The sequence below is a fragment of the Danio aesculapii genome, chromosome 11 (assembly GCF_903798145.1).
Source record: "Danio aesculapii chromosome 11, fDanAes4.1, whole genome shotgun sequence".
In the NCBI taxonomy this organism is placed as follows: Eukaryota; Metazoa; Chordata; class Actinopteri; order Cypriniformes; family Danionidae; genus Danio; species Danio aesculapii.
The window spans coordinates 41,199,675-41,219,219 of record NC_079445.1 but is presented as its reverse complement, the minus strand read 5'-3'; the positions used below and the strand labels follow the sequence as shown (position 1 = coordinate 41,219,219).

The 19,545-nt window shown below is 40.0% G+C and overlaps 1 protein-coding gene across 3 annotated transcripts; it reads right to left on the bottom strand.

Annotated features, from left to right (window-relative positions):
- Positions 1-8,510: 8,510 nt before the first annotated feature.
- Positions 8,511-19,545, bottom strand: LOC130237615 (uncharacterized). Of its 3 annotated transcripts, none has more exons than XM_056468609.1 (3): positions 19,427-19,545; positions 14,477-14,634; positions 8,511-11,166 (listed from the first exon to the last, which is right to left on the bottom strand). In XM_056468609.1, exons 1-3 carry the CDS (start codon positions 19,484-19,486, stop codon positions 10,968-10,970), a joined length of 417 nt encoding a protein of 138 aa, XP_056324584.1. In that variant the 5' UTR covers positions 19,487-19,545; the 3' UTR covers positions 8,511-10,967. The 3 variants fall into 3 exon arrangements, with proteins under 3 accessions (XP_056324584.1, XP_056324583.1, XP_056324582.1); XM_056468608.1 differs by having other exon boundaries at positions 8,512-11,166; positions 14,477-14,713; XM_056468607.1 differs by having other exon boundaries at positions 8,512-11,166; positions 14,477-14,701.

The following is a 19,545-nucleotide window of genomic DNA, read 5'->3' as shown; positions in this document are numbered from 1 at the left end:
GTCTATCTATCCATCCATCGTTTTGTCTGTCTGTCTATCTATCCATCCATCGTATTGTCTGTCTGTCTGTCTGTCTATCTGTCTGTCTCTGTCTGTCTGTCTATTGTTCTGTCTGTCTGTCTGTCTATCGTTCTGTCTGTCTGTCTGTCTGTCTGTCTGTCTATCTATCCATCTATCTATCTATCTATCTATCTGTCTATCTGTCTATCTGTCTGTCTGTCTGTCTGTCTGTCTGTCTGTCCGTCCGTCCGTCCGTCCGTCCGTCCGTCCGTCCGTCCGTCCGTCCGTCCGTCCGTCCGTCCGTCCGTCCGTCCGTCCGTCCGTCCGTCCGTCCGTCCGTCCGTCCGTCCGTCCGTCCGTCCGTCCGTCCGTCCGTCCGTCCGTCCGTCCGTCCGTCCGTCCGTCCGTCCGTCCGTCCGTCCGTCCGTCCGTCCGTCCGTCCGTCCGTCCGTCCGTCCGTCCGTCCGTCCGTCCGTCCGTCCGTCCGTCCGTCCGTCCGTCCGTCCGTCCGTCCGTCCGTCCGTCCGTCCGTCCGTCCGTCCGTCTATTTATCTCTGTCTGTCCGTCTATCGTTTTATCTATCATTTCACCTAGCTGTCTGTTAGTCTGTCCATTTATCTGTTCGTCCCTCCATCCCTCACTTCGTCTGTCTTTCCTTCCCTCCATCCCTTCGTTTGTCCATCTGTCCGTCCGTTCAATTTGTCTGCCCCTTTCTTCTGTTCTTCTGTCCGTTCCATCAACCGTTAAAGAAAGAAAGACAGAAAGTGTGTCTCCTACAAGTGGTATGTGGAGCACACTCAGAATTGAGAATTCAGTTTTCAATATATATATGGTTTATTAGAAGGTGTCTGGTGCATATGGAGAGGAAAAGAGAGCGTCTCATAAACAAAACATTTTAAAGCATCTTTAATGGACATTTCAGTTGGGTTTGAGACTCTTGTTATCATGTAAATGAATGGGTTATTTGAAAGAACTCATGATGGTTTAGGTGTCAGTAAACCTGACGTTGGTCTTGCTCTCTGTCTTTATCTTTCATTCATTCATAAACACATGCTGTAACAGACACAAACCTAAAAGCAAATATTAAATCCTTCTGTAATATGCTGTAGTTTTAATCAGTGTCTCTGATCATCAAGTCATTAATACATTACCTGACTAAAGTCTTGTCATTGATCCAAGTTGTAAGAGCATCAAATAATAACTTGACTTGTATCATTTGGAAAAGTTGCAGAAGGTAGATTTCATCTGTTGAACCATCTGTTGAACTGCATCCCAATCATCACAAAATCATGGTTTGGGGTTACATTCAGTATGGGGGCGTGCGAGAGATCTGCAGAGTGGATGGCAACATCAACAGCCTGAGGTATCAAGACATTTGTGCTGCCCATTACATTACAAACCACAGGAGAGGGCAAAGCTCCTGACAGCAAAGAAGGTCAAGGTGCTCCAGGATTGGCCAGCCCAGTCACCAGACATTAACGTTATTGAGCATATCTGGGGTAAGATGGAGGAGGAGGCATTGAAGATGAATCTGAAGTATCTTGATGAACTCTGGGAGTCCTGCAAGAACACTTTCTTTGCCATTCCAGATGACTTTATTAATCAGTGATTTGAGTCATTGCAGAGATGTCTGGATGCAGTCCTCCAAGCTCATGATGGAGTCAGACACAATATTCATTCTGTTTCCACTGCAGCATGACTTTATATTCTCTACTGGACATTATTTCTGTTCAGTGACAAGACTTTAGTCTAAGCAAAGTCAGACCTTACTGTCCTAATGAAATCATTAAATATCAAGGCATGATCATATTTATTTTGGTCAAATAATCGTAATCTAGAGGCCTTTGCCTTTTATATAAGCCACTTCTGATACCAAATGATCAACTAGAACTCAAGTTATTATTTATTGTTCCTAAAACTTGGATAGGCGACAAGACTTTTGTCAGGTAGTGTATTATATAATGTCATAAAGTCATCAATTTTTTGTTTATTCCAAAATTCATGAGAATATTGAGTAAAGATCATGCTACATGAAGACGTTTTGAAAATGTCCTTCTGCAAATATATATCAAAACTCTTGATTAGTAATATACATTCCCAACAACTTCACTTGAAAGCTTTTAAAGGCAGTTTTTGCCAAGCCAAATATTGTCCTAACAAAAGTGTACAAACACTGATTTATTCAGCTTAGTTCTGTGTGCAGTTATAAAACATGGTTTCACCAGTGGAAATATTTTGATCTAATAAAATAACAGCTGGGCAACATGGTGGCTCAGTGGTTAGCACTGTCGCCTCACAGCAAGAAGGTCGCTGGTTCGAGTCCCGGCTGGGCCAGTTGGCATTTCTGTGTGGAGTTTGCATGTTCTTCCCGTGTTGGCGTGGGTTTCCTTTGGGTGCTCCGGTTTCCCCCACAGTCCAAACACATGCGCTATAGGGGAATTGGATGAACTAAATTGGCCATAGAGTATGAGTGTGTGTGTGTGAATGTAAGAGTGTATGGGTGATCCCGATGTTAGGTTGCTGCTGGAAGGGCATCCGCTGTGTAAAACATTTGCTGGATAAGTTGGCGGTTCATTCCACTGTGGCGACCCCTGATTAATAAAGGGACTAAACTGCAAAGAAAATGAATGAATGAATGAATGAAGTCCCCTAAAAAATAGTGACAGGCCATGTTAGATTAATGCAGAAAACACTGAAAACACTAAAATTAGTATATTTCCTTTTGCCAAAAAGTTACAATGTGGTAATTTTACAGGTAATTTTATTGGTGACACTTTATTTTGATGGTCCATTTGAGTATTAATAGACTGTCTGCTTAATATCTGCTGATTCTGCTGCTAAACAGACATTTTACTGACTACAAGAAACTTTGCCATCAGGGCCGGATTTAACCAATAGGCAAGATAAGCGGCCGCTTAGAGCCCCCGTAAATCTGAGGGCCCCCAAATAAATACCTATGAATATAAATGATAGCTATACAGTAAGTTATATATAACATTGTTTTATATCATATTTTGTACAGTGAGAGTCTAAAAATAATGTAAATTTGATGGTAATTAGTACATCAGCGCAAATGTGTCCACCACCTTCAATCGTGGAGCAGTCCCAGCCTGATCTCACGAGAAAACGTAAGTATTTTACGTTTTGTCAGTTTAGTGGCTAATTCGTTCGAATTCGTACGAGTTCATTCGTACAAAATTATACGATTTTAAAAAGGAGGCGTGGCACCTAACCCCACCCCTAAACCCAACCGTCATTGGGGGATGAGCAAATCGTACGAAAATGTACGAATTAGATCGTACGAATTCATACGAATTAGCCACTAAATCAAAAAGTTACGAATTGCCGTGAGATTGTGTTGGCAGTCCAGCAGTCAAATCAGTAAAAGATTTAGTTTTAAAAACGAAATAGTTCATTTATTACTTTAAGCTGTGAATTCAATCGTTTCAAGGCAATCTCAGATATCTTGGACATTAATCTAAACCCAAACCCTCTTATCGCTATTTTTGGAAAACCCCCAGATGATTTTCATGTCACAAACATTCAAAATAATGTCATCGCCTGTTCCTCCCTTGTGGCTCGCAGAAGAATTCTTTTAATGTGAAAATCGCACCAACCACCCTCAATCAAAGTTTGGTGACACGACATCTTCAGTCTTTTGAAATTGGAGAAGATTAAGTTCTCTCTCAGAGGCTCGTCTCACAGGTTTTATACTCATTGGAGGCCACTACTAGATTATTTGGATGATTTAACACCTCTGGAAGTGATTATTTAAGAAATGGTCGGAATTATTATTATTATTATTTTTAATCCAGCATTTTTTTCTCCAGATCCGTCATTCCCTAAACTAGACGCATCGGTTCAACCTCAGCACGATTAAAGCCATAATAACCAAGAATTAGGTAGCACATCATTATTGACGTAACTAGCTAATGTATTTATTTATTTATTTATTTATTTATTTATTTATTTATTTATTTGAAATTATTTATCATCATCTCAGATTGGACTATTATTATTCATTTTGTTTTATTGTTAATATTTGATTTTTTTCTACTCCGTTTTCTGTTATACGTTTTTACAAGAAAAGTGTCTGTGTGTATGTATGGGTGGGATGGGCGGGGGGTGTCGGGGTTAAATGTTTACAAAAGTGTTCAAAAAGGAAAAAAGCAGAAATTGGACATTAGAAAAAACAAATCTATCCACTTGTGTTCAATAAATAAAGTTTACAAATCGTTTCAACAGTTTTACAAGGTGCTTTACATGTTATTATTATTATTATTATTTAGCATAAGATAAACTGTAGAAAAGGAAATGGACTGATATAAGAAAAAAAAACAGCTAAATAATAATTACAGAAGGTGCATTTTAGAACTTTTGGGCCCCATGGCTGGAATTGCCATCAAAAGCACTAAATCCACCGCTGTTTGCAAGTACATGTCAACTTACACTAACTCTAACCCCAACCCTAACACTCTACTTATACTCTGAGAATTAGTTGGCATGTATTCACTCTCCCAATTCAAAACTAGATTAAAGACCTATCTGTTTAGTAAAGCATACACTCAGTGCACCACTTAGCGGGTTTCCACACAGGTTCTGCATCTTGTTGATATACACTGTGAACATCAGCTACGCTAATTATTCTTTTTAATCTCCATTTCCACCTGGGGATACTCTTCCCGAGGCCCTCAGACTATGCAGAGTCACTGATTTAATCCAAGACCAACGACGAGATGATCCCAAGGTTTCCATATCCTGGACCAGGCCGTATCCTGAGCAGCTACTGTGGTGGTCATGGAAGAGTGGAGAACATGAGACTGATTCCTGTGATGCTCCAGAGACAGACGAGTCTTCGCTGAGGCCAGCTTCCAGCCTCCGCCACTGAGACTGCAGCTCTGCACAAGACGTTTGGCCAGCGGAGAAATTACAATGGTCGTGCCCAACTGAGTCTGAGTTTTTTTTCTTCACTTTCTCCATTTAGTGAAGTTTTTTTTCCCTCTCCGCTGTCGCCTCTTGCATGTTTCGGGATCTGTAGAGCGGCGCATCGTTGGATTTGCTCTTCAGTGTTTGGACTGAATATTAAACCACACTGAACTGAGCTAAACTGAACTTAAACACTACAAACTGAACTACACTGTTCCTATTTACTATGAGCTTCTATGTGAAGCTGCTTTGACACAATCTACATTGTATAAGCGCTATACAAATAAAGGTGAATTGAATTAATGTAGCTGCAATGTAACTTAAATTCAACAAACGGACCATCAATATAAAGTGTGTCCTTTTTGACCCCCCTAAATGCTGATGTGACGACCAAAAGCGCTTTTTAATTCAGTGTTAAAGCGTTGTGTTGTAAACCCTCACCAAATGTTTCAGCGCTGCCTTCTCTGACGTCAGTTTGGCTCCTCCGCTGTCTTTGTTTAGTTTTCTTCTTCAGAGATTGACTTGTTGTTGGTGCCGTGCATGTGTCTCTGCAAGTCCTGAGTTTTTGCTAAGGCTTTCAGTGCTGTCAGTCGTGCCCTGTGGTGTTTTCCAGACTACAGCTGCCGAAGAGCAAAACAAGGCTGCTTAACGAAAGCTTCAAATGCAGATTTCCTCAAGACGGTGCAGGGAGACCTCTACTGTCGAGAGATAGACGTCAGCATCTGAAACGCTTCATTTTCCCCTCCAGCTTTGCGATCGTCCCTAATTTCACCTGTTGGGTCATGAACGCTCCTCTTCATGATAATCCAACTCTTCGTCAACTTGAAAAGCTTGATGAATGTGCTCATGGCAAATCTCCAGCGCCTCCGAGCACTCCTCTCTCCTGGCATAAATACTTTATTGCACATTTTTTATGTTAACTCTAAATGCCACTGCTCATATGTCAGTATTGTTCTGTGAAGCACAGCTCCCCTCAGGCCCCGTTCCTCTTTTGGAGAAGCCGTAAACTGGTTTCGGGTTTAAAAATAACGCCACAGTCTCATATGAAACCAGCTGCTGCTCTCGAAGCTGACACTTTATTTACTTAGTGAGGAAAATGCACCTCATAAACTCATGAATCCTCAGCGCATCTGTTTGGGCAACCGTCGTTTGTCTTGGTATATCAGATTTGTGCTGTGATACGTGTGCTCAGATGATCCCTCAAATTTGTTTGTCTTTCAGCGCGTGAGGAGGAGTGCATGAACTATTTCTGCAGGTTTCAGACTTTACTCGAACCTTATCTGTGCTTTAAAAAGAAGAAGGGTCTCAGAAATGCAGGAGTCTGTAGTAATACTCTAGTAGAGTCTCTCTTTCGCCTCTTCAAAAGACTTATAATTGAACACTTCTTTATTCATTCACTCATTTTCCTTTGGCTTATTCCCTTCATTATGAGGAGTTGCCACAGTGGAATGAACCGCCAACTATTCCGGCATATGTTTTTTACGCAGCGGATGCCCCTCCAGCCGCAACCCAGTACTGGGAAACACCAATACACACTCAATCATGCACTATGGCCGATTAAGTTCAACAGTTTGCCTATAGCGCATGTCTTTGGACTGTTGGGGAAACCGGAGCACCCTGAGGAAAACCCACGCCAACACAGGGAGAACATGCAAACTCCACACAGAAATGCCAACTGGTCTAGCCAGGACTCGAACCAGCGACCTTCTTGCTGTGAGGCGACTGTGCTAACCACTCGGATGTACTACATCCACCATTTTGTTATGATCACATGACCTACCTACGTCAGTTACGTCGCTTCATTCCCATACATGAATTATCTCGCAGTGCATTATGGGATAGCGTATCATCCATCGAATGCGCACTTCAGAATCTCATTGGAAGTAGTAGGTCATCCAGGTACCTGCGTACTATTTTTTAATTCTATCTGCTTGTTACAGTTTTTCTCAGTGGCTTTGGTGCATTTCTCACATCACAATTTACATTTGCACAACAGTTCCTGCATTTCTCTAAACAGTTATTAATTTGTGCACATCACAGCAGCAGTTTCTCATTCCTTCCAACACATTGCGAATGCTTTTGGACATGCATCAGTTGCTTTCAATTACTCTCTGCTGCTTTATAAACATTATCATCTGCTTATGTCATGTCAGTCAAAATTAATGCTGAATAGTCTTTCCATATAAAGCTAATAGTCCTCACTTCATTACTGGAGTCATTACATACACAAATGTTGAACTAGCTGTCAAAATCTGCCTAGCTGATTTTATTTATAAAATGTCAATCTTTTTTTCCTGAAAATGAGCAAATCTAAATTGAACAGTTTGATGAATGATTTACAGACCTGTGTATGTTGTAGGTTCAGTTCTAATATGTACTGCAGTATTGTCTACAGTTGTGCTCAGCTCTACCTAAATCAAGTATGTATGTTGTAAATAAGGGTGTTTTTATTCTTCTGCACAATGCTGTGAGTAAATAAAATTGTAAAGAGCAAATGCAGTAAAGATGTGAAACATACATATTCAGTGTGTTGTACTCTAATATCTCACTTAATGCAGTGATGTCTGACTTTACTGTAGTTTTCAAACAGCTGTGTAAACAGTATATGGTGCTGTCTTGAGCATTTTCAGGAAGTCTCACTGAATTCTGACTTTATTGCATTGAAAAACATGTAGAGAGTAAAGTGTCATAATGAAAACATGACAAAGCCATCTGACTGTCTTATTCATAAACAATGGGGTCAGGACTTTTCATCTTGATAACACTGACACTTACTCAATACTCAATACTTGCTTTTGAGGAATGAGCTCTCCATTTTGAGCAAGTGACGCTCTTTTGTAGGTTATTCTCTAGGTTTTGCAGTTTGTACTAATTGTTTTGAGAAATGCATGAACTGTTATGCAGATGTGAATAGTGTTGTGAGAAATGCATCAAAGCCACTGATGAACACTGCAAGTCATGTCGTATCGGTGACGTATGAAACACTGTTTCCAGGTTCAAGCCGCTACTCAATTGAATTGAGAAAATATTCGTTTATGGCCACTTTTCAGTCCTATCACACATTACAGTCAATTTACATAAAATCCTAGTGTACACTACAGTCTCTGAACTTACTGAATCACAAATACCAAAATTTGAACAATTAATAAAAAATGAATCACTTTCTGGCCATCAGATATTAGGCATGGATATAAATATTGCGATTGTGATTTGTGAAAGTATTACATCACTTTGTAAATGTTTATTATTTCCATTTGTTACGTCTCCTCATACAGTTTGATAGAGCGCTTGGACCCGGAAGCCGCTTCGCGTGACGTCACTCTTAACAAGCGGATATAGTATGGAAGTATGTGATTTCAGACGCATCTGCTCATTAGCAGAGACTGAAAGACCTGTAATGGGTGTAAAAGACAAATGAGACATGCTAAACATGCAGTGTTGGTGGATGAAACACAGAACGTGGTTGAGAAACACTGCTATAGGAGATTTCTTTCTGTTTTTGGCACTTTAAAGGGTCATGAAACCCCCCTCTCTTTCAGTTCAAGTCCACCTCAGAATGTTTTCAAAAAATGCTCTGAGATGGGCGTGGAGCTCTGCGAGCACAGGGAGGAGTGGGCGTGGCCGGCAGAGCAGGGGAAAAAGGGCGGGAGAACAACTGTTGTCAGTCGGCTCACAAAATGAGACACGAACCGTGAGGAGACGCATGAGTTTATAGTTTACAAAGTTAAAATGCAAAGAAATAAACCGTAAGTAATTTAAAGTCCTGCTACATTTGTTATTCGTAACTTCATATACACAACCACAATTTATTATATCCAATGTTGACAACTTAGTGACTTTGTCGCTATATTTAGCGACTCTACAGACCCTCTTAGCGACAAATTATCAAAAAAGCAACTAGCAACAAATCTAATGACTTTTGTGTGTTACTAGAGACTTTGTATAGACTCTCATGTGCACGTACTGAACTGTTCCCTACTCTTCTCAGCAAGCTGCGGATCATGCTGCCGGCCTCTCCCCCGCCTCAGAGCACTGACAGGCGGCCCAGTCCTCATACAGCAGTCTCTCCCACCTGCAGCCTGAGAGCAGATCACGCCTCTGCTTCTCTATTTTAACTATTTAAATGGACCTTGTTCACAATCACAGATATTTTAGTGACCGTTTCGGAACATCTGACAGATTACTGCTAATTCACTACACATCTATAGTGATATACTGTATTCAAACAGCAATACATTTAATTAAATAGACATGCATATATAAAGCATAGTGCTACTATAAATACCCTTTTATTAATCACAGGCTGTTAAACAAACAGAAACGACATGACGTGATTACGTCAGTATTATGCAAATTGACGTATGATGTAATCTATTGACATTTAGCGACTTTTCCGGCAAATTTAGCGCCTTTTCATTGAAAATAGTTCACAACACTGGTTATATCAATATAAAGATAATCATGTTTATACAAACACTATAAATGAGGGGGACTTCTCCTCCTGAATCCTGGGTCTGAATGCAAACACAGTGAAGCAGAGCTGCAGCTCTCTCCCTATCTGTTTCAACCATTAGCCCTGCCGGCAATCTGGTGATTTTTAAATATAGGTGAACACAGCAGCACAGATAGGCGATGTGTCTGAATGTTAACAAACTCAACTGATAAAAGACAAAGTCCACCATTCTCCAATTCTCGTACAGCTCTCTCAACAAAAATGCTTGCTGCAAACTAACAGCTTTGCTGTATCGGCCCTGACAGCATCGCAGGGAAAAACGTGCAACAAACCCCATACGTGGATCATGGAAACAAACACATACGACCTCGTTGGGTCCCACAGCTTGACAGGTCTGCCTTTCTTTCGGAAAGCACGTGCTCTCATGAATAATTAAGAGGCAGGCTCTTCTCATAGGATAAGAAAACTCTGCTATGAATAATAACGAGAAATCGACGCATCATCACTACACTAGCAGACTCGTGCTATGTCACTGATTTTGATCGCGCCCCTAAAATCATTTTAAACACAGAAGATGAAATCAGCTGACAAAAGCTCAAAAGGATCCAGTTTTCCCCACGATTAAAGCTGACAGGTGCTGACGTTGTCTTAACTGATGCTCAACACAAATCTGTTTACATTTTTTTCAAAAGTACTTGAGGGTTTCTTGAACCTTTAAAAGAAACGTTCAATCTTTAAACCATTTTTGTGTATATAAACCGGGTTTTAATAATCTAAATAAGGCATTTGTAAGAGAAAAGAGTGTTTACAGAACCATCCATTCCAAAACAGAATCAGTGTCAGAGGTCATTCAGAGTTTTTTTTTTTGTCCAGCATCATTTACAGAAGCGGGACCCTGTTGACTGAAAGTGATAAGAGTTTCAAACTGTACACCACCAGCTTCTCCAGGTTAAAGATTAGAAGAACATTACTGCTGACGACTGTGGGAAAACAGCAAACCAGAGCCACGCATACCAACCCTGTGAACACTTCTGGCCCCAAGCAGGGACTTTCCCTTTCATGAAGCCAGCAGTGTGTGAAGTTTGAGATCCGCTGATCTGTTTTACACAGCAGTGACGAGACCTCCAGCAGAAGATCACTTTTAGACTGTGCAATCGCTCTATGGCTGGCTGATTGCCTTTGTTTCTGGATGTAACCGTCTGTCAAACCGGTTTGTTCAGCACTCAGCATATCATTCTGAGGACTCAACCATTGCAGCTCACTGTACACAAACCCAACCCTGTGAACACCACAGCTGCCGCCGGCTTTGTCACACTCCACCATAGTTAGTGACGTCTGCATTTGCTTGATGTCATCTTCAGGTTGTCTACGGGACGCCTTCATCTTGATTAAACCCCCTGTCAAACTGAACAGGACCACCAGTGCAAGAAGAGCGCCGTATAAGTCATCAGAATGGGGAAGGCACAAAACAAGCCAGCCGTCTTTCTTCAAACAATCTTCCACAGACATCCGTTCCAGTGTCCAGTCATGGCTGCAGTAAAGCGCACTCACCATCCATGCTAGAAAGCATCCCAAGAAGCCGATTATCCTAGAAAGGCATTGCTTGTGGTGGGATTGAGGCTGCAGCATGTGTATCAGCATCTCCACAGCCATCAGAGGAGGTGTTAAGAGCAGCACCACTGCATAAGCCTGACACAGAAACAGCAGGAAGCGCAGGCCGATGATGTCTGAGGACACTGAAAAGGGGATCGTCCAGAACTCCATCAGCCACATGTAGAGCAGGAACACTGCAGGGGCACAACACAGATGTCACACCAGAGTGAGTCAGTAGACAGAGTTCATTGCAAAACTAAACGTTTAAAGATGCAGGATGTGGGTTTGACACCCAGTGGTTGAACTAGGTATTGCAAAACACACGCAAGCGCAGGTTGCCAGATTGAGAATACAGGAGTGTGCCTGACTACCCCTTCTATTTCTGAACAACAGAAAACTGACAATGATCACCTCAGGTACGCCTCATGTGCTTTATTCAGCGTTAAATGCTAATAATGTAAGTTTGAATGCCATTTATCATGATGGTCTGAAAACTGCTCCAATTGGTCCACTGTTTTTATGTTGTTAAATTAAAAAAAAAGGACTGGGTGTGTTTATATCACCCCAATATGATGGTCAATACACCATACATGCACATATGTCTGTCCAAACAGCTTGAAAAGTAGATTTTTCACCATAGGTGCCCTTTAAGAGCCTTTCTGAATAAATGAATGAAATATGCGGTTTTCCACCAAGGCAACCCGGGGTGCTGAAATATAATTGGCTAAACTGGCAGTGGACGGGTTAAATTAACCAAAACAAAGGCAGACGTTTTGGCACGTAACTCACATTTTCAAATCAGAATATCTGACTTCAGCATTGTTTTTCAGATAAACAAGAACATTTACTTGGCATGTTTCTTAAATATCTGCAAACATATTATTTTATATTTATGCTTTAGAGGAGTCAAAAACATACAGCACCTTTGAGAGCGTCAAAATCTAAATGTGCACTGTAAAAAAAAAATATATATACATAAATGAACAGTTTCTGTATTTTTTTCCATTTATTTATGGTCATGATAATATATGGTGATGATTAATAATGTGACTTTTATTGCTATTTAACAGTTTGAAACAACATATTGTATAAAAAAATAACATGTATATTTATATAAGTCTGTAAAATAACAGAAAAGGCACTGACAGTTTATTACCTGCTTTTTGTACTGCAATTTACCACAACACTGCAACACTAATTTCAAATGTCAACAAGTCACTTTTTCAAAATTGTCAACATCCAAAGTTGTTGAAAAAAAGTTCAAGGCCCTATAATGATACAAAAAATAAATAAAGAAATATTCAAGGAAAAGTCCTAATTTATACACTACCTGACAAATATCTTATCCCCTATTCAAGTTTTAGGAACATCAAGTAATAACTTGTCTTCTAGTTGATCATTTGGTATCAGAAGTGGCTTATATGAAAGGCAAAGGCCTCTAGATTACGCTTATTTGACCAAAATAAAATATGATCATGCCTTGATATTTAATTAGGACAGTAAGATCTGACTTTGCTTAGACAAAGTCTTGTCACTGAACAGAAATAATGTCCAGTATAGAATATAAAGTCATGCTGCAGTGGAAACAGAATGAATATTGTGTATGACTCCCATGAGCTTGGAGGACTGCATCCATACATCTCTGCAATGACTCAAATCACTGATTAATAAAGTCATCTGGAATGGCAAAGAAAGTGTTCTTGCAGGACTCCCAGAGTTCATCAAGATACTTTAGATTCATCTTCAATGCCTCCTCCTTCATCTCACCCTAGACATGCTCAATAATGTTCATGTCTGGTGACTGGGCTGGCCAATACTGGAGCACCTTGACCTTCTTTGCTTTCAGGAACTTTGATGTGGAGGCTGAAGTATGAGAAGGAGCGCTATCCTGCTGAAGAATTTGCCCTCTCCTGTGGTTTGTAATGTAATGGGCAGCACAAATGTCTTGATACCTCAGGCTGTTGATCCACTCTGCAGATCTCTCATGCACTCCCAAATCACGATTTTTCCTTTACCAAACTTGACTGATTTCTATGAGAATCTTGGGTCCATGTGGGTTCCAATAGGTCTTCTGCAGTATTAGTGATGATTGAGATGCAGTTCAACAGATGAAATCTACCTTCTGCCACTTTTCCAAATGGTCAACTAGAAGTCAAGTTATTATTTGTTGCTCTTACTGGATCGATGACAAGACTTTTGTCAGGTAGTGTATACATGTATTTTTTTACAGTGCGGCTGATGTAATGCAATTTCTAAAATTGACACAATTTTTCTTTTTTTTATTCTTGCTTCAAAAGTTATTTGGAATCTTGTTTTGTTTTTTTTATTCTCATGAAATGATGCTTTCAAATGTGCTTTGTTGCATTGCTCCCGTTAAAGTGTTGTTTCTCTGTTAAATATATTTATAACATTAAACTCTATATAAAATGACTTAATTGAGAAGAAAAGAGTAAGAATACGATTCAATAATCATGAAATGAAGTGTTTATTTTGTGTGTGTGTGCGTGCATGCTATACATTTTTAGGGATGACATCATCATCAGTTTTATTTGTAATAAGTCAGATGGATGCAATGACATTGTCTACTTTGAGCATCTTGCTCGATTTGTGAGTGAAAATCAAAGCTTGTAAACTTTATTCAGAATTACTTAAAAAACTTCTATATAGCTATAAAACACTTAATTATCTTGTGTGGGACTGGCAAAGCTTTAACTGGCATTTTAAAAAGCCTTAAAATTTAATCCAGAAAACTCTAAACATCTTGGGGCGATTGCTTAAAGTTAAAACAGTGATTATTTTAGTAAATAAATGTGCAGTTTCCTGTTCCTCTGGCTTGATTTATTTATGATGAATAAAGACTCTGTTTACATGAAGGAGTCTGTATTGTAATACATTGTATGTATTTATAATAGTGCGCATTTTATTCACATTATGTGTTTGAATTCATTCATTTTCCTTCGTCTATTTCAGAGGTCGCCACAGCGGAATGAACCACCAACTATTCCAGTATGTGTTTTACGCAACGGATGCCCTTCCAGCTGCAACCCACAACTGGGAAACATGCATACGCACTCATTCACACTCATACACTACGGCCAATTTAATTTATTCAATTCACCTATAGCGCATGTGTTTGGACTGTGGGGGAAACCGGAGCACGAGCATGAGGAGAACATGCAAACTCCACACAGAAATGCCACCTGACCCAGCCGGGACTCGAACCAGCGACCTTCTTGCTGTGAGGCGACAGTGCTAACCACTGAGCCACGGTGAGTGAGCAGCTAAAAATAGTAGACACCATTAAGTCATTTGAAAATGAGTGTGAAACTGAATTGCATATTTATATTTCAAAATGTAGACGTTACAATCAAAATGACATTAGATACACATGCTTTATGCTCCCTAGGAAGAAAGCGAGCATCAGTCTCAGTGTTAAAATGCTAAATTAGGTGTAAAATAAGCTGTAAGCGTGCGTGTGTATGTATGTGTGTATGTTGTGCTTACAGGTGACGACGAGGTCTGTGAAGAGAACCAGGCAGCAGCAGCACAGACTGACCGCAGTGATGCTGTGTGTGAGTATAGATGGACACAACAGTAAACTGATCGTCAGTCTGAACACACACACACACAGCGCAGCGTCCAGAACGCCCTCCATCCTCAGCCTGACAAAAACACACTGTCAGCTGATGCTTCATTTCGGAGACATGCTGCACGTTTCCTGCAAGGAGACTGATGGTGGTGCTTGCATGGAGGAAAAGAAAGTGTTTTTGTTTTACAGAACTGTGTGTTGCAGATCGACGACACATTTAAAGAGACAACACACACAATAATGAACATTCGCTGAGTTATTTTAGAAACCTGTTCACTATTAACCCTTGTGTGTGTGTGTGTGTGTTGGGGATGTTTTCATCCACTCTGAGCTGATTTTGAGTCTTAATTTGGCCACGACTTCCTGTTTGAGCAGATGTAATGACTTTTGGTGACAAATCTTATTTTGACACACATTTTTGGTTAAATGCTTTGAATTTTGTTTTTAATTCGACAATACACTGGGTAAATTGACTGCCATTTCGTTATGTTGGTGGCTGTTTTTGCCCCATTGACTTCTATTATAATGACATTTTAACAGAGGCTGTACTTTCTTCGTCAGCTGAGGAAGTTTAACCTCCCAAAAAGAGCTGCTGAAACAGTTCTACACCTCCATCATTGAATCAGTCATCTGCACATCAATAACTGTCTGGTTTAGCTCAGCTACTAAATACGATCTCCAAAGACTACGTCGAATAGTTCGGACTGCTGAGCGAATCACTGGTACAACCCTTCCTACTCCCCAAGAACTGTACTTATCCAGAGCGAGCAGAAGGGCTGCCAAAATCACTCTGGACCCCTCACACCCAGCACACTGCCTGTTTGAACTTTTACCTTCTGGTCGACGCTACAGAGCACTGCGCACCAGAACAGCCCGACACAGAAACAGTTTCTTCCCTCAGGCAATCCATCTCATGAACACTTGATGATAATAATTGTGGAACCAACATCACTACTTGCTATACACTTTTATACACATATACACTTATTTAAACACACACTTACATGCCAATTTGCACATAACAGCTGCACATATAACGTTGTATATAGTAATATACCTGTACATACACTTGTCAATCTGTATATTTGCACTCACTACTTACTTCTATTTTTTAAAATATATTTATTATCTGTTTTTTGTCCTGTCTCTGTAATGCTGTTGCACTGTAGAAGCTCTGTCACCAAAACAAATTCCTCGTATGTGTGAACATACCTGGCAATAAAGCTCTTTCTGATTCTGATTCTGATTTTTTTAATTGCAAATCTATGACAGCAAATAATCATGCGTTCTTGATTGTTGATGGTTTTTCCTGTTAATGAAGAGGTCAAATTCACTAATTTTTACTGTTGATCATCAGTTGCGGTGCAAAAAAAAGGTTATATGTAGTGTAGTGTGTGCGAGAGTGTAAGAGAGACCTTTGCGCACTTTCCGTGAGATCTTTGAGAATATAGAAATATAACCAGCTGAGCTCTTAGAACATTAAGTGTATTTCTGCACACGCACTATAATCTGCTGTTTTACTTCACAGAACTCCATATAAAAGTCAGAAACATTTTTGCACAGGCCTATCCAAAGGGTTAATGCTGCCAACTGATGATCAACAGTAAAAATGACAAATCTGACCTCTCCCCAACAGAGAAAACCAGCAATTATTAAGATTGCATGATTGTCTGGTCTAGGCATGGGACAATAATAGTTTTCAAGGTATACCACGGTTTGGAAAAGTCAAGGTTTTAAAACCGCCAAAATTTTCTGTAATACCGTTCCTAAGGTATGTCTTTTATATATATATTTATATTTGTTTAGGACAACAGTATCGTCAGCAGAAAAAGATATCCAAAGATGCCGTTTTAAATTGTAAAGAAATCTGTGTTTTTGAAACTAATGAAGACAGCAGAAGTCAATGATTCAGTTGAATTATTTAGCCTGACATGTTTACTGCTCCAAAATATTATAAATCTTTTACAAAATAAAATATAGTTTTCAAATGGGAAAAAAGGTGTTGTTTTTTTACCCAGACATTTAAAAAGAATATATTTTACAGCAGTAATCATCACAATACTGTGATACCGTGATATTTTTATCCAAGGTTATCACACCGTCAGAATCTTATAACAACTAATGCCCAGTATGGTCTCATGCCTTAGCAATCACAAAATGTCATTATAATGGAAGTCAATGGGGCAAAAACAGCCACCAACATAACGAAAGGGGAGCCAATTTGGACTGTAGATAAGGGTTAACACTCTTTTCTACTAGATTTGTTCATTTTGATTATTCTAACATATACGGCAGTGGAAAAGGGAAAAGGACTGTTTCTTTAGATTTATTAGCCATAGGTTTTAATAAAATGTTAATATTTATTTGATCAAAAAACATCTGATTTCTTCAAAAATATTCTTTTTTGCTTGTTTTTGTAACATATTGTCTCTTCATGACTGTTTATGAGTGAAAAATCCTTAAATTATTAATAAATGATTATTAAAATGATCAAAAACATTTTTGTCATTCATTCATTTTTTGGCTTAGTCCCTTTATTAATCCGGGGTCACCACAGTGGAATGAACCGCCAACTTATCCAGCACGTTTTACGCAGCGGATGCCCCTCCAGCCGCGACCCATCTCTGGGAAACATCCATACACACTCACACACTAGGGACAATTTAGTCTTCCCAAATCACCTGTGCCGCATGTCTTTGGACTGTGGGGGAAACCGGAGCACCCGGAGGAAACCCACGCGAACACAGGGAGAACATGCAAATTACACACAGAAACGCTGACCCAGCCGAGGCTCGAACCAGTGACCTTCTTGCTGTGAGGCGACAGCACTACCTACTGCGCCACTGCCTCGCCCAACATTTTTGTAAGATTTTATAAGACTTTGATGGGATAATATGTATTAACAATGTTCATTCAAACCCAAGCAGTTGTCATTTAGGAGCATTTTTGTTTTTATTATGGATAAAGTATTCAGACATGTTTATCTGAATCTTTAGTCACCACAACACAAACGGTGTTGGAGTCACTCTGATTTTGACTTGCAGGGTTCTTGCAACTCAATGTTGGGTTAAATATGGACGCACTCAACTGTGTGTGATAGATAAAGTGTTTTTTGCATGTATTTAATTTAAACAACACTATTTAAATGACATTTTATGTGCAACACTTAACAGTTGAGTTTGTCCGTATTTGACCCAACATTGAGTTGCAACAACCCTGCATTTTTATGTGAAAATCAGAGTGATTCCAACACCCAAAAAATGTTTGGTAAAGCTTTATTTTGACGGTCTGTATTGCACATTTTGTTCACTAAAAGTTGTATTGAAACTACAAGCTAGTTAAGTTTGAGTATTAGTAGACCGTCTGCTTAATATCTGCTGATACTGCTGCTTCAACTGACATTTAACTGACCAATGACTTTGCAAGTACATGTCAGCTTACACTAACCCCAACCTTACAGTCTACTTAAACTCTAATGAGAATTAGTTGGCATCTACATTAGATGCAATGTAACTTAAATTCAACACAATGCGTTAAAGAGACCATCAAAATAAAGTGACACCAAATATTTTTGTTGCTTGTTCTAACCCCTTATTTATAATGAGCTGAATCAGCACAATTCCTGAGGGGTTTTGTGGGATAACCTAATTGTTTTATGTTTAATCTACTTAAATTTGTAAATACGATCGAGTTAGCTTGATTGATTTGTGTTGAGGCGACACGGTGGCGCAGTGGGTGGCATGTTCCTCACAGCAAGAAGGTCTCTGGTTCGAGCCTCGGCTGGGTCAGTTGGCATTTCTGAGTGGAGTTTGCATGTTCTCCCCATGTTGGTGTGGTCCGGTTTCCCCCACAAGTCCAAACCATGTGGTATAGGTAAATTGGTTATGCTAAAATTGACCATAGTGTGTGTCAATGTGTGTATGGGTGTGGTTGGTTGCAGCTGGAAGGGCATCCGCTGTGTAAAACATATGCTAGATAAGTTGGCGGTTCATTCTGCTGTGGCGACCCCAGATTAATAAAGGGACTACGTTGAAAAGAAAACGAATGACTTGTGTTGAAACAACATGAAGGAATTGTGCGGGCCCCAGCATTTTTACAGTAAAGTTTTTGTTTATTAACGTTTGTGTTAAATTTGAATGACACCTTTTTTACCCAACAGTTCAGTTAGTCCATATTTGACCCAACATTTGTTTGAAATTACCCAGAGATGCAATAGTATCTGGATGCAGCCTTTATGATGCAAGCTGAGATTGCATCACTCAGCGGTGCAATGTCAGACACGATGCACTCAATGGAGCGAGTGACATCACTGTGAGGAGTAGGGTTAGGGGTGGGGTTAGGTGAGCCCTTTAAAAAGCATTGGATGCAGCTCAGATTGCACTGCACCGAGTCTGCAGCCAGACCCCTCTCCAGCATAGTGTATGGAGTGTATAGTGTACACTGTAAAAAAAGCTGGGTTCCTCACCAATTTAGGTGGATTGAACAATTGAGTTGTCACAAAAAAAAGATGCTCAAAACGCCCAATAATTGAGTTGGTTCAGCTCGTTTTAAAACAGTAGTTTGACCAAACAGCAAACATCATATTTTAAGTGTATAGGACAACAAAACTGCACATTTTACTCAAACTCACAGCTAATAAATCCAGAGAAACAGAATGTTGAACTGATGGTGAAATGTCACCCATCTGAACACAGCCTGCCTTCACTCCTCCATCATTACTCATCTGCATATTCTAATGACAGCCACAATCCCCATGCATATATCAAAGAGCATGCATAGATCTCCATTCCCCATGCGGCACTTGTTTATGTACAGAGTCATGTGATGATTTCAGGCCCAGATCAAGCACTCATTCATTCACTCACCGCAAGCAGAGATGAAGAATCTGAATCTGCAGCTCCACAGACCCTCAGAAACTCCGGCATACTCTCTCCACAGCTGTCTGTGAGTTTCAGTGTGTGTGTGTGTGTGTTCACCCTCCTGC

What these genes read in the sequence shown, in the direction of transcription:
- LOC130237615 (XM_056468608.1), bottom strand. Translation starts at nt 14,627, where the DNA reads ATGGAGGGCGTTCTGGACGCTGCGCTGTGTGTGTGTGTGTTCAGACTG. An exon ending in CACAGACCTCGTCGTCACCT is followed by an intron (nt 11,167 to 14,476) that starts GTAAGCACAACA and finishes GTGCCCCTGCAG; the next exon opens with TGTTCCTGCTCTACATGTGG.